The sequence below is a fragment of the Microcaecilia unicolor genome, chromosome 5, assembly GCF_901765095.1.
Source record: "Microcaecilia unicolor chromosome 5, aMicUni1.1, whole genome shotgun sequence".
NCBI classification, from domain to species: domain Eukaryota; kingdom Metazoa; phylum Chordata; class Amphibia; order Gymnophiona; family Siphonopidae; genus Microcaecilia; species Microcaecilia unicolor.
Window position 1 is genome coordinate 218,772,125 of NC_044035.1, and position 13,561 is coordinate 218,785,685.

The 13,561-nt window shown below is 43.2% G+C and overlaps 1 protein-coding gene across 2 annotated transcripts in view; it reads left to right on the forward strand.

Moving 5' to 3' along the window:
• SLC37A1 (solute carrier family 37 member 1) overlaps window positions 1-13,561 on the forward strand; it is a 260,315-nt gene that overhangs the window by 136,453 nt on the left and 110,301 nt on the right. For both annotated transcript variants that reach the window (XM_030203782.1, XM_030203783.1), the window contains exon 8: window positions 1,897-2,063. In XM_030203782.1, the coding sequence (XP_030059642.1) occupies window positions 1,897-2,063 (167 nt within the window). The remainder of the gene's footprint in view (window positions 1-1,896; window positions 2,064-13,561) is intronic.

A 13,561-nucleotide genomic window follows, 5' to 3' on the forward strand; every position in this document is an offset into this window, starting at 1 on the left:
AAGGGTAGATAGTGAGGTTCCTCAGGGGTCTGTGTTGGGACTGCTGCTTTTAAACATATTTATAAATGATCTAGAGATGGGAATAACTAGTGAGGTAATTAAATTTGCTGAAGACACAGTTATTCAGAGTTGTAAAATTGCAAGAGGACATTACGAAACTGAGAAACTAGGCATCCAAATGGCAGATGGCATTTAATGTGAGCAAGTGCAAAGTGATGTATGTGGGAAAGAGGAACCCAAACCATAGTTATGTGATGCAAGGTTCCATGTTAGGAGTCGCCACCAGGAAAGGGATCTAGGTGTCATCATTAATGATACGTTGAAACCCTCTGCTCAGTGTGCGGTGGCAGCTAAGAAAGCAAATAGAATGTTAGGAATTATTAGGAAAGCAATGGAAAACAAAAATGAGAATGTTATAATGCCTTTGTATCACTCCATGGTGCGACCGCACCTTGACTACTGTGTGCAATTCCGGCCATCGTATATCAAAAAAGGTAGCAGAATTAGAATAGGCTCAGAGAAGGGCGATGAAAATGATAAAGGGAATGGGACAACGTCCCTATGAACAAAGGCTAACGCACCTAGGGCTCTTCAGCTTGGAGAAGACACAGCTGATGGGGAGATATGATAGAGGTCTGTAAAATACTGAGTGGAGTGAAACAGGAAGACAGAATTGCTTGTTTATTCTTTCAAAAAAATACTAGGACTAGGGGACCCACAATGAAGCTGCTAAGTAGTAAATTTAAAACAAATCGGAGAAGATATTTCTTCACTCAGTTTAGAGAGGTGTGGTAGCTGTGTTAGTCCACTTTTATAGGTAATCAATAGAAACAAAATAAAACATGGAAAAGAAAATAAGATGATACCTTTTTTATTGGACATAACTTAATACATTTCTTGATTAGCTTTCGAAGGTTGCCCTTCTTCGTCAGATCGGAAATAAGCAAATGTTGGTAGATGAAAGTATATATAAGTGAAAGCAGAAGGGTAACTTAAGTACTTACATACTGTCGGGGGGGGGGGGGAGTTATTTGAGGGACATGAGGGGACTGTGTGTGAATGTTGGGGTTTAGTGTGAGTCTGAATGTAGGAACTGGGGAAAGGTGGAGAAATTAGGGAAACAAAGAGATACATGTTTTAGGAGTCTTTTCTGCTTTATGTTGTCCCTCCTGGATAAGCGTCAACCAGGATAGAAGGGAATGCTTTATTGGGAACTATGTTACAGGAAATGTGAACTGTATTTTTTTTTCCAAGTTATAGATATGGGGGTAAATATTCAGATAATCCACAGATGTGGAAAGAACACCAAACTCCCATGGAGAAATACACAGCAAAAGAAAAAGTGGGAGGTGGATCAAAGCACTTCAAAAACAGACCAGGGAACATATGATGAAGATTCTTAATCACAACTCGACACAGAACCATGTTTCGGCACATACGTGCCTGCCTCAGGGGTGTCTTGTGAATATCAAATAAATTGAAACTGTCTTCAGTAATGTGAAACACACACACATGGGTGTGTGTTGCTAATGTTAAAATGCTAGAAAAGGTCTTTAAAAAGACTGTTTTTTTAGGAGAATGATAATATCTAGAGCATGCACCATCAGCGCATACCAATTAGCAGTTCTCCTTTAAAAAATGGTCTTTTTAAAGACCTAGCATTTTAATATTTAGCGAAACATGCCCATGTGTGTCTGTTTCACATTACTGAAGACAGTTTTGATTTATTTGATATTCCCAAGACACCCCTGAGGCAGGCACGTATGTGCCGAAACGATGTACATGGAAACTCTCCTTGCCCCAGATCTCCAGTTCTTTCTCATAGGCTACCCTTGCCCTTTGATTCTTGCCTTCATTTTTGTATCCATTAACTGTCTTACTGTTTTTTCCTTTCAGGCGAGGATTGATTATGGGAATCTGGAACTCTCACACTTCTGTGGGGAATATTTTAGGGTCACTAATTGCTGGCTATTGGGTGTCATCCTGTTGGGGTCTGTCGTTCGTTGTCCCTGGTATTATCATTGCTGTGATGGGGATAATTTGCTTTCTTTTCCTCATTGAACGTAAGTAGAGTGTGTTTTTATTTATGTGTCTATAATTTCTAATACATTCTCATCCCTTGTAGCCAGCAGAAGCCCTTAACCCCCTAATTCTATAAAATTTGCAAAAATTGTTCATTCAAATTTGGGAATGTGCCCAATTTGCGCACACAAATTAATTGCATAACAAACCAATTTGTGCCAATCACTGTGTTTTAAACGAGCAACCATTGACATTAATTGAAATCAGTTAACGTGTATGTGTGTAATTATAGGCACGTGATCTGCTCCTAAATTTTGCATGTATCCAGGAAAAGGGGCGTGGAAATGGGAGGGTCATGAGCATTTTGGAGCAGAGCATGGGCGTGAATTCCAGTTACATAATTGTAGAATAAATTTAGGTGGGGGCTTTGCACCACATTTTCGTTGGTGCAAATGGGCATGCCTAACTTTGTGTGACTCCTGCGCTTAAGCTCTGTTCCATAACCCGTACCTAACTTTAGGCGCGGCGTATAGAATAGCACTTAAGCGGAGTGTTTTCAGCAACAATTTTTTAGGTATGATTTATAAAATTCATCCCTAAGGGGCTATCACATCCCCCTCTTATTGCATTCTCCCATCACTAGGGCTATTCTATAACTGGGTACTCCCTTGTACGTGTCCCAATGCTGTGCAGGGAGCATCTGTTCTATAACAGCATCTGGGTGGCCAGATTCTATTATTGAATATTCTATTACTAAATACTAGCATAAACACTCTGATGCGCCTAAGTATAGATGCGCCCTTTATTCCCGGTCAATTGCAGGTATAATTGGGAACGTCTAAGTGTGACATGCAACGTGCAAAACATACAGTAGTCTGTAAGTTGTGTGAAGGAGTGGCAGACTCCCCACATTGCCCCTGCATGGTCCGCTTACATGTATGCCACCATCGCAGTTACACGCAGTCCTAGAGATTAGCACATAGTGCATTTACGTGGGTAAGTGACACTTTTCTGTGCACTTATGTGTGCATGGCACACATGATTGCATGTGCTCGGTTACAGAATTGCCTTTCACCTGTAGAAACCTCTCTCATAACCAGTGGGCATAACTTGGTGCCTTTGGGACATGAGCTAGAAACATCTCAAGGCCATCTCATCTCAAATTCTGAATAAAATAGCTTCTAAGCAAAACAAAATACATGAACAGCATTTATTTTTTCCTGCTTCTTATTAAAAATTGTTGGTGAGGCATGGCTCCAGTTGGCAAAAAATGGAACTAATGGGCTTCAACCCATTCATATACACAGATGATGTCACCATTTGCATACCTTTTAAAAACGATGTCTCAGAAATACTGGACAAAATTAAAACAGGTCTGGACCTTATGGAAAATTGGGCAGCAGCTTTCAAATTCAAACTAAAGAGAAACAAAACCAAATGCCTGATTCTATCAAGCCCACACAACCCCACATCTCGCCAAAATTTCACAAACAACCATCACACATACAAAATCAAAACACAACTAAAAATACAGGAAATTATTCTTGTTAAACATCATTGGACAGTCAAATAGCAGTAATATCAAAATGCTTCAGAACACTATGAAAACTGAGAAGGGAAATGGGACTTCATATACCGCCTTTCTGACAATCATTTCAGATAATAGTACTATCGATGATACTATCACAACTATAATGCAGTATACATGGAAGGGCATAATCGAATGGGGCGCCCAAGTTTTCCTGAGGGCTTCCTTGCAGGGCGTCCCTGTGAAGGGGCGGGGAAACCGGTTTTATAGAAACAAGATGGGCGGCCATCTTTTGTTTCGATAATACGGTCGAGGACACCCAAATCTCAACATTTAGGTCAACCTTAGAGATGGTCGTCCCCGATTTTCAGCGATAATGGAAACCGAGGACGCCCATCTTAGAAACGATCAAATGCAAGCCATTTGGTTGTGGGATGAGCCAGCATTCGTAGTGCACTGGTCCCCCTGACATGCCAGGACACCAACTGGGCACTGCAGTGGACTTCAGAAAAAGCTCCCAGGTGCATAGCTCCCTTACCTTGTGTGCTGAGCCCCCCAAAACCCACTCCCCACAACTGTACACCACTACCATAGCCCTTATGGATGAAGGTGGGCACCTACCTGTGGGTACATTTGGTTTCTGGTGGGTTTTGGAGGGCTCACATTTACCACCACAAGTTTAACAGGTAGGTGGAGATGGGCCTGGGTCCGCCTGCCTGAAGTGCACTGCAGTACCCACTAAAACTGCTCCAGGGACCTGCATACTGCTGTCAGGGAGCTAGGTATGATATTTGAGGCTGGAAAAAAATATTTTAACATTTTGTTTAGGGTGGGGAGGGGGTTAGTGACCACTGGGGGAGTATGGGGAGGTCATCCCCGATTCCCTCTGGTGGTCATCTGGTTATTTAGGGCACATTTTTGTGGCTTGGTCATAAAAAAAAAAAGGACCAAGTAAAGTCGGCCAAGTGTTTGTCAGGGATGCCTTTCTTTTTTCCATTATCGGCCGAGGATGCCCATGTGTTAAGCACGCCCCAGTCCTGCCTTCACTATGCTTCCGACACGCCCCCGGGAACTTTGGTCATCCCCGTGATGGAAAGCAGTTGAGGGCGCTCAAAATCAGCTTTCAGTTATGCCGATTTGGGCAACCCTGAGAGGACGCCCATCTCCCGATTTGTCAAAAAATGGGCGCCCTTCTATTTCAAAAATGAGCCCAGTAGGGTGCAAGGAAAACATACTATTCGCTGCAAACTGTCCAAAACACGGCAGCAAGGCTAATATTCAAGAAGTTGAAATATGAAAGAGCTACTCCACTGTTCAAACAACTATACTGGCTGCCAATGAAGGCAAAATTAATCTTCAAAGCTAGCACCGTCATCTACAAGATACTATTTGGTATGTCTCCTGAATATTTGCTAGATATGATCGAACTATCCCCAAGAAATGCAGGCCCAGAAATCTGAAGCTACCTACTTCTTCACCTACCCAAATGCAGAAACATAACTTAAAAAAACATTCACATGGCTGGATTTAGTTACCTGGGTTCCAAATGGTGGAACTCAATACCAAAGGTCATAAAAAGCATCACCAACTATCTTCAATTCAGAAAAGATCTGAAAACCTACCTCTTCAAAAAAATTCTATAACTAAATAAGCTAACGATGTCCTTTCCACTTCCTTATTGTAAACCATCATTGTAATCTTCAACCAGAATGTAAATTGTAAGCCACTTTGAACTGAAACCTGTTTTTGGATAGCAGTGGGATACAAGAATGCATAAATAAATAAATAAAAATATAGGGGAGGATAAGGTCACTGAGAAGGCAGATGCAGAATGTGGGGGAAGGGAAAGAGACGGGGACAGGGACACGGACACAGAGAGGAGATGCTTAATAAGACAGATAGGGACAAAGAGGGAGATGGATGGTGGACTTTGGGAGAGAAGCAATGCCAAATGGATAGGAGACCCTGCAAAGACAAGAAGAAAAATCAGAAAAGAGACACCAGGACCAAAGCAAATAGAAATATAAAATTCTCAGACTACAAAGTTATACAAACAAAAAAAGCAACACTGGGCCTTCAAGACTAGGAGAACAGGAGTACTTTATTGAAAGGTGACCCGACACAGGCCGTGTTTCGGCATCAAATGACACCTGCCTCGGGGTCAAAATATGATTCTGTAATATATAAATCGTGCAGGTCAAGTGCCTCAACACATCAAAGTGCTATAATTCGGAGATGTTCGCCGCATCGCGAAAAACCACTCCTATGGAAGCCGTCTCTTATGCATAAACAGCCGGCTGTTTATGCATAAGAGATAGCTTCCATAGGAGCGGTTTTTTGCGCTGCGGCGAACATCTCCGAATTATAGCACTTTGATGTGTTGAGGCACTTGAGCTGCACGATTTATATATTACAGAATCATATTTTGACCTCGAGGCAGGCGTCATTTGATGCCGAAACACGGCCTGTGTCGGGTCACCTTTCAATAAAGTACTCCTGTTGTCCTAGTCTTGAAGGCCCAGTGTTGCTTTTTTTGTTTGTATACCTTGTTTGTATGCTGTATTGCCCTCTCTATTTGTTTTTCAGACAAAAAAGTTAGAAATAAGTATTTTATTCTGAATTTATTAATTGGAATATGTCAGACCACGGAGAAGGAACAGTTATCAACAATGGAACGACAATCTAGTGACATCCCAATAATCAATTTATCTGATAGTGCTTTGACAGATACACAGTCACGTGTCTTACAATAAGGCCTTAAATTTGTTCCAACTAATGTTTGACCCTTTGCAAAACAAAATTGACCTCTTCCGTCTTGAAAAGAAACTTCAAATTACACAGTTTTTTTCAAAATGAGCAGTACCCTATGAAGATTGGAGGGTGGCCAATGTAACACCCATTTTAAAAAAAAAGGTTCCAGGGAGATCCGGGAAATTATAGACCGGTGAGTCTGACGTCGGTGCCGGGGAAAATGGTAGAGGCTATTATTAAAAACAAAATCACAGAGCACATCCAAGGACATGGATTACTGAGACCAAGTCAGCACGGCTTTTGTGTAGGGAAATCTTGCCTGACAAATTTACTTCAATTCTTTGAAGGAGTAAACAAACGTGGACAAAGGGGAGCCGGTTGATGTTGTGTATCTGGATTTTCAAAAGGCGTTTGACAAGGTACCTCATGAAAGGCTACAGAGGAAATTGAAGGGTCATGGGATTGGAGGAAAAGTCCTATTGTGGATTAAAAACTGGTTGAAGGATAGGAAACAGAGAGTGGGGTTAAATGGGCATCACAATGGAGAAGGGTAGTTAGTGGGGTTCCTCAGGGGTCTGTGCTAGGACCGCTGCTTTTTTTTTCATATTTTAATTGAAAGTTTTTCAAAACATACAACATAAAAGAAAACACAAAATCAAACAAACAATATTAACACACCATGGCAAATAAGCGTAAATATAAGAGCAGAACAACATTACCAGCGGTCCATGACAATACCTATAGGCAAAGGCATAAGGTAGGACCGCTGCTTTTTAATATATTTATAAATGATTTAGAGATCGGAGTAACTAGCGAGGTAATTAAATTTGCTGATGACACAAAGTTATTCAAAGTCGTTAACTCGCGACAGGATTGTGAAAAATTACAGAAGGACCTTACGAGACTAGGACACCTTATGAGACTGGGAGACTGGGTGGCTAGATGGCAGATAACGTTTAATGTGAGCAAGTGCAACGTGATGCATGTTGGAAAAAAGAACCCGAATGATAGCTATGTCATGCAAGGTTCCACATTAGGAGTTACGGACCAAGAAAGGGATCTGGGTGTCGTCGTCGATAATACACTGAAACCTTCTGCTCAGTGTGCTGCTGCGGCTAGGAAAGCGAATAGAATGTTGGGTATTATTAGGAAAGGTATGGAAAACAGGTGTGAGGATGCCGTTGTATCACTCCATGGTGCGACCGCACCTTGAGTATTGTGTTCAATTCTGGTCACCTCATCTCAAGAAAGATATAGTGGAACTGGAAAAGGTGCAGTGAAGGGCGACTAAAATGATAGCGGGGTAGGACGACTTCCCTATGAAGAAAGACTAAGGAGGCTAGGGCTTTTCAGCTTGGAGAAGAGACGGCTGAGGGGAGACATGATAGAGGTATATAAAATAATGAGTGGAGTGGAACAGGTGGATGTGAAGCGTCTGTTCACGCTTTCCAAAAATACTAGGACTAGGGGGCATGCGATGAAACTACAGTGTAGTAAATTTAAAACAAATTGGAGAAACCCAACGCGTAATTAAACTCTGGAATTTGTTGCCGGAGAACGTGGTGACTGCAGTTAGCTTGGCAGAGTTTACAAATGGGTTAGACGGTTTCCTAAAGGACAAGTCCATAAACCGCTACTAAATGGACTTGGGGAAAAATCCACAATTCCAGGAATAACATGTATAGAATGTTTGTACATTTGGGAAGCTTGCCAGGTGCCCTTTGCCTGGATTGGCCGCTGTCGTGGATAGGATGCTGGGCTCAATGGACCCTTGGTCTTTTCCCAGTGTGGCATTACTTATGTACTTATGTAAGACATTGCTATTGTGAAGAAAAAAAATCATGTTGGGTCCTCCCTGATCCCACAGATCCACTCATAGTTGCTTTTCACAAATGTGTAATTAGAGTCCTGACATGATTAGAGAACAAAAAGAAGAGAATATTGTATAATCTCTCTAGAGAAGAAAAGCAAGCGTTGATGTCCCTCAGAAACAATACAGATATCACCATCAAACCAGCAGACAAAGGAAAGAGGCATTGTTGTTCAGAATATGCAAGGTTATGTGGATGAAGTCGAACAACAATTGTTGGATAATACTTTCTATCAATTACTAGAAGAGGGTCCAATTGAAGAATGAAGTTGATTTTTGGATCAACTTTGGATTTACATCTGGTTTTTTAACCCCAAAAGAGAGAGAGAGTTTTAAATGGTCAAATATCCAGTAATGCCAATAATATACATGCTACCAAAAATCCATAAATCACTTACTAGGCCCCCAGGAAGACTTATTGTGTCATTTACTGGTTCGTTACTTGAACCATTGTCTGTATTCATAGATGCTATTCTCAGACCATTCATCCCTCATGTTAAGTCATATGTATGTGACGCATCCCATGTCATTTCATTATTACACAGATTTGATGGAGGTACCAGTAATATCATTCTGGTCACTTTTGATATCGAAGGGCTCTATACCAACATATACCACAGGATGAAGTATTGATCCTTTTGACCAATATTTGGAAAAGCTGTACAGACCATCTCAAGAGTGCCCACTTCCTTTATCATCCAGTTGGCAATCCTTGCATCAGGGGCGTAGCCAGACTTTGCAGTGGGGGCACATTTTAGTCTGCCATCTCGCCCCCCCACCTCACCTCCTTCCCACCTCGCCGCTCCCCACACCGCCTCACTGCTCCCCCCGCCGCACCCCACAGCAGCAAATACTTTTGCTGGTGGGGGTCCCCAACCCTCGCAAGCTGAAGACTTCTTCAGCGCCGGTCTCTGGTGCTGCGTTCGCTGCCCTGCTCTTTCTTCCTCCTGACGTCCTGTGCACTCTCCTTTAAGTGAAACTGAGAATGCTTATTTTCACTTAAAGGAATGTGCAGGACATCAGGAAGAAGAAAGAGCACAGAGTCTTCCATTTTCGTTTCTAGCTCTGAAATGCGTGCTGTGAGCCGCGGCTGCTCCGCTGTCGCCTGTTGCACAGTGTCCTCAATGTTTAATGTTAAACATAAAATAGAGGGGTGGGGTGGAGATAAAATGTTAAAAGAATGATATTGGAATGTGTTATTTTGTCCTCACTGAGTGCTTCTTGCTCTTTGAATCTGAGTGTATTTCTACTGTGGACGTGTTTCTTTGTATTGACATCAATAAAAACCGTTGAACATAAAAAAAAATATTTATTGCGAGCCTCAGATGTCATACTCAGGTCCATCGCAGTTTTAGTGGGTGCAGTGCATTTCAGGCAGGCGGACCCAGGCCCCCCCCCCCCTACCTATTATGTTTGTGAAGGAAACAGTGAGCCCTCCAAAACCCACCACAAACCCATTGTACCCACATCCAGGTGCCCCCCTTCACCCATAAGGGCTATGGTAATGGTGTACAGTTGTGGGTACTGGGGTTGGGGGGCTCAGCACACAAGGTAAGGGAGCTATGTTATTGGGAGCAATTTATGAAGTCCTCTGCAGTGCCCCTAGGGCCCGATCGGTTGGTGTCCTGGCATCTTTATCTGCCGTCATTTCCTATGTTACTATGTGAGGGGGACCAGTGCACTACAAATGCTGGCTCCTCCCATGACCAAATGGCTTGCATTTGGTTGTTTCTGAGATGGATGTCCTTGGTTTCCATTATCGCCAAAAATCAGAAACGACCAAGTCTAGGGATGACCATCTCTAAGGATGACCAAATTTCAGGATTTGGGCGTCCCTGAGCGTATTATTGAAACAAAAGATGGACGTCCACGTCCCCCTGGATGGGGACGTTTTGCGAGGACATCCTCATCAAAACCTGGACGTCCCTTTCGATTATGCCCCTCTTTGAGGACTTGTTTAAAATACAAAGGGGTAATAGCATAAATGGTTTGATTCACCCCAAGGCACTGGGTTATAAACACAAAATGGAACAACAATGTCAAATACAAACCCACCCACGCCCCCTAAATAATTTCTGAATATCAGATAATAGTAACCAGTACAAAGACAAGCAAATCAATGGTCTGGGGCCTGTGGTTCTTATGACCCCAAACCTAACACTTAGTAACACAAGTTTAAATTCTATTTTATCTGTGGATTTACCCAGGGCTGGTGTTAGGATAGGGGGAGGGGGGTGCAAGCAGGGCAAGTGCTCTGGGCCTGAAACCCTGACACTGAGGGAAATACAGTGGACTGGTGGACTTTGGGGCCTCTTCCACATTTCTGCCCTGGCCCCATGTTTTACACCATTCCTGGATTTATCCTAACTTCTCCATAACTAATGATCTTTGCCTCCTTCCATCATCACTGGGAGAATTCTACCACTCTTTCTAAGAAAGAAAGATAATATCACCTTGTACTCATTCATAAACTGTATTTGTTCAGACCGGAACCGGCTAACGCCGTTAATGGTTAACATGTAAGCCACATTGAGCCTGCAAAAATGTGGGAAAATGTGGGATACAAATGTAACAAATAAATAAGACCAATGGTACTAAAGAAGAGATGGCTGAAGTGCCAAAGAGGTGTGTGTGTGTATGGTGGGGGGGGGGGGGAGGTCAAGGAACAAAACACTGGGTTCTTAAGAGGAGAAAAGTCCTTACTTTTCCACTCGTTCACTGAAAGCTTCTCATTGCCCTTGGCCCTTGCCATTATAGGGTGGTTCTTCAGTTAAATCTGGGTCTCGCAGTTGGTCGAAGTATGGGTGCTCCAGGACCTCTGCTGCTGTAAGGCACTTTTCCACATCAAGTTCCAACATCTTCTCTAACAGATCTACAGCTGCAAGTCAAGTGGAAGAAAGCCAGCATTGTTACATCCTCATTTAGATATTCTCTGTCGGTTTACAAAGATGTTCCTTCAACTTAGATTAAGACATCCTTTGTCTGCTACTAAAATGTTAACGTTAAAAGTTCCCTTTCTATAGAAACTCCAGAGCAATATGCTCCTCATTGGCTAAAACAAAGTTAATGAATTTCCAAGAAGAAAAGTCCATAAACCATTATTAAGATGGGAAAATCCACTGCTTATACCTGGGATAAGCAGCATAGGAGCCAACATTTTAAAATTATTGGGGGTGCTAAACCTAATGGAAATAACCCCTCCCTGGACACATACAAGGAATTTGCTCAATATTGGGGGTGCTCAAGCACCCACAGAGTCGGCTCCTATGCAGCATAAAATCTGTTTGGGATCTTGCCAGGTACTTGTGACCTGGATAGGCCACTGTTGGAAACAGGATACTGGGCTTGATGGACCTTTGGTCTGTCCCAGTATGGCGATGCTTATGTACTTATGATGCACCAAGACCAACACTTTATATTTAATATGCTGAATAATTGGCAACAACCAATGCCTGGAGGGCTTGTAATCTAAATTGGTACTTGAGGCAATAGAGGGTTAAGTGAGTTTCCCAGCATCAGAAGGAGCCACAGAGGGATTTGAATTGGGCTTCTAAGATTTCCAACCCACTGTTTTCACCATTAGGCTACTCCTCTATATGTTTAGTTCACATGTTCATGTTGTATTATTTTTCAAACTCTGCCTCCCGTCAGAATTGAAGGTTTTGACTTTTCATCCTCCATTGCCTTTGTGAAGATAGATACCAACTACTTCCTTCCTAGGAGAAGGAAAGGATATGTTAACAATATCATTGCAACTTTACTTCTGTCATGTATGCTTGTGTCTGTCGAGTTTTGAAGCATAGTAGTCTCCATTTTGGGCCTTTTTGCCACACATATTACTACTACTACTACTACTACTTAACATTTATAAAGTGCTACCAGGGTTACGCAGCGCTGTACAATTTAACACAGAGGACAATCCCTGCTCGAAGGAGCTTACAATCTAAAGGACAAAAAAGTACAGTCAATCAAATTGGGGCAGTCTAGATTTCCTGAATAGATGAATAATGGTTAGGTGCCGAAAGCGACATTGAAGAGGTGGGCTTTGAGCAAGGATTTGAAGATGAGCAGGGAGGGGGCTTGGCATATGGGCTCAGGGAGTTTATTCCAAGCATAGAGTGAGGTGAGGCAGAAAGGGAGGAGCCTGGAGTTGGCGGTGGTGGAGAAGGGTACTGAGAGGAGGGATTTGTCCTGTGAGCGGAGGTTACGGGTAGGAGCGTAAGGGGAGATGAGGGTAAAGAGGTAATGAGGGGCTGCAGATTGAATGCATTTGTAGGTTAATAAGAGAAGCTTGAATTGTGTGCGGTACCTGATCGGAAGCCAGTGAAGTGACTTGAGGAGAGGGGTGATATGAGCATATCGGTCTAGGCGGAAGATAAGACGCGCAGCAGAGTTCTGAAAGGATTGAAGGGGGGATAGATGGTTAAGTGGGAGGCCAGTGAGGAGTAGGTTGCAGTAGTCAAGGCGAGAGGTAATGAGAGAGTGGATGAGAGTACGGGTGGTGTGCTCAGAGAGGAAAGGGCAAATTTTGCTGATGTTATAGAGAAAGAAGCGACAGGTCTTGGCTGTCTGCTGGATATGGGCAGAGAGGGAGGAGTCGAAGATGACTCCGAGGTTGCGGGTAGATGAGACGGGGAGGATGAGGGTGTTATCACTGAAATAGAGAGTGGAGGGAGAGGAGAAGTGGGATTGGGTGGAAAGACATTGAGTTTGGTCTTGGCCATGTTCAGTTTCAGGTGGCAGTTGGACATCCAGGCAGCAATGTTGGATAAGCAGGCCGATACTTTGGCCTGGGTTTCCGCAGTGATGTCAGGTGTGGAGAGAGAAAGCTGGGTGTCATCAGCATAAAGATGATACTGGAAACCATGAGATGAGATCAGCGAGCCCAGGGAAGAGGTGTAGATTGAGAAAAGAAGGGATCCAAGGACAGATCCCTGAGGAAAACCAACAGAGAGCGGGATGGGGGTAGAGGAAGATCCATGAGAATGTACTCTGAAGGTGGGAGAGATAAGGAGAACCAGGAGAGGACAGAGCCCTGGAATCCAAATGAGGATAGTGCGGCAAGGAGTAGATTATGATTGACAGTGTCAAAAGCGGCGGATAAGTTGAGGAGGATGAAGATGGAGTAGGGACCTTTGGATTTTGCAAGGAACAGGTCATTTCAGACTTTAGTGAGTGCCGTTTCTGTCGAGTGTAGAGGGCGAAAACTGGATTGCAGCAGATCGAGGATGGCATGAGAGGAGAGAAAATCAAGGCAGCGGCTGTGAACGGCGCGTTCAAGTATCTTGGAGAGGAAGGGTAGGAGGGAGATGGGGCGGTAGTTGGAAGGACAGGTAGGGTCTAGTGATGGTGTTTTGAGGAGTGGTGTGACTACAGCATGCTTGAAGGTG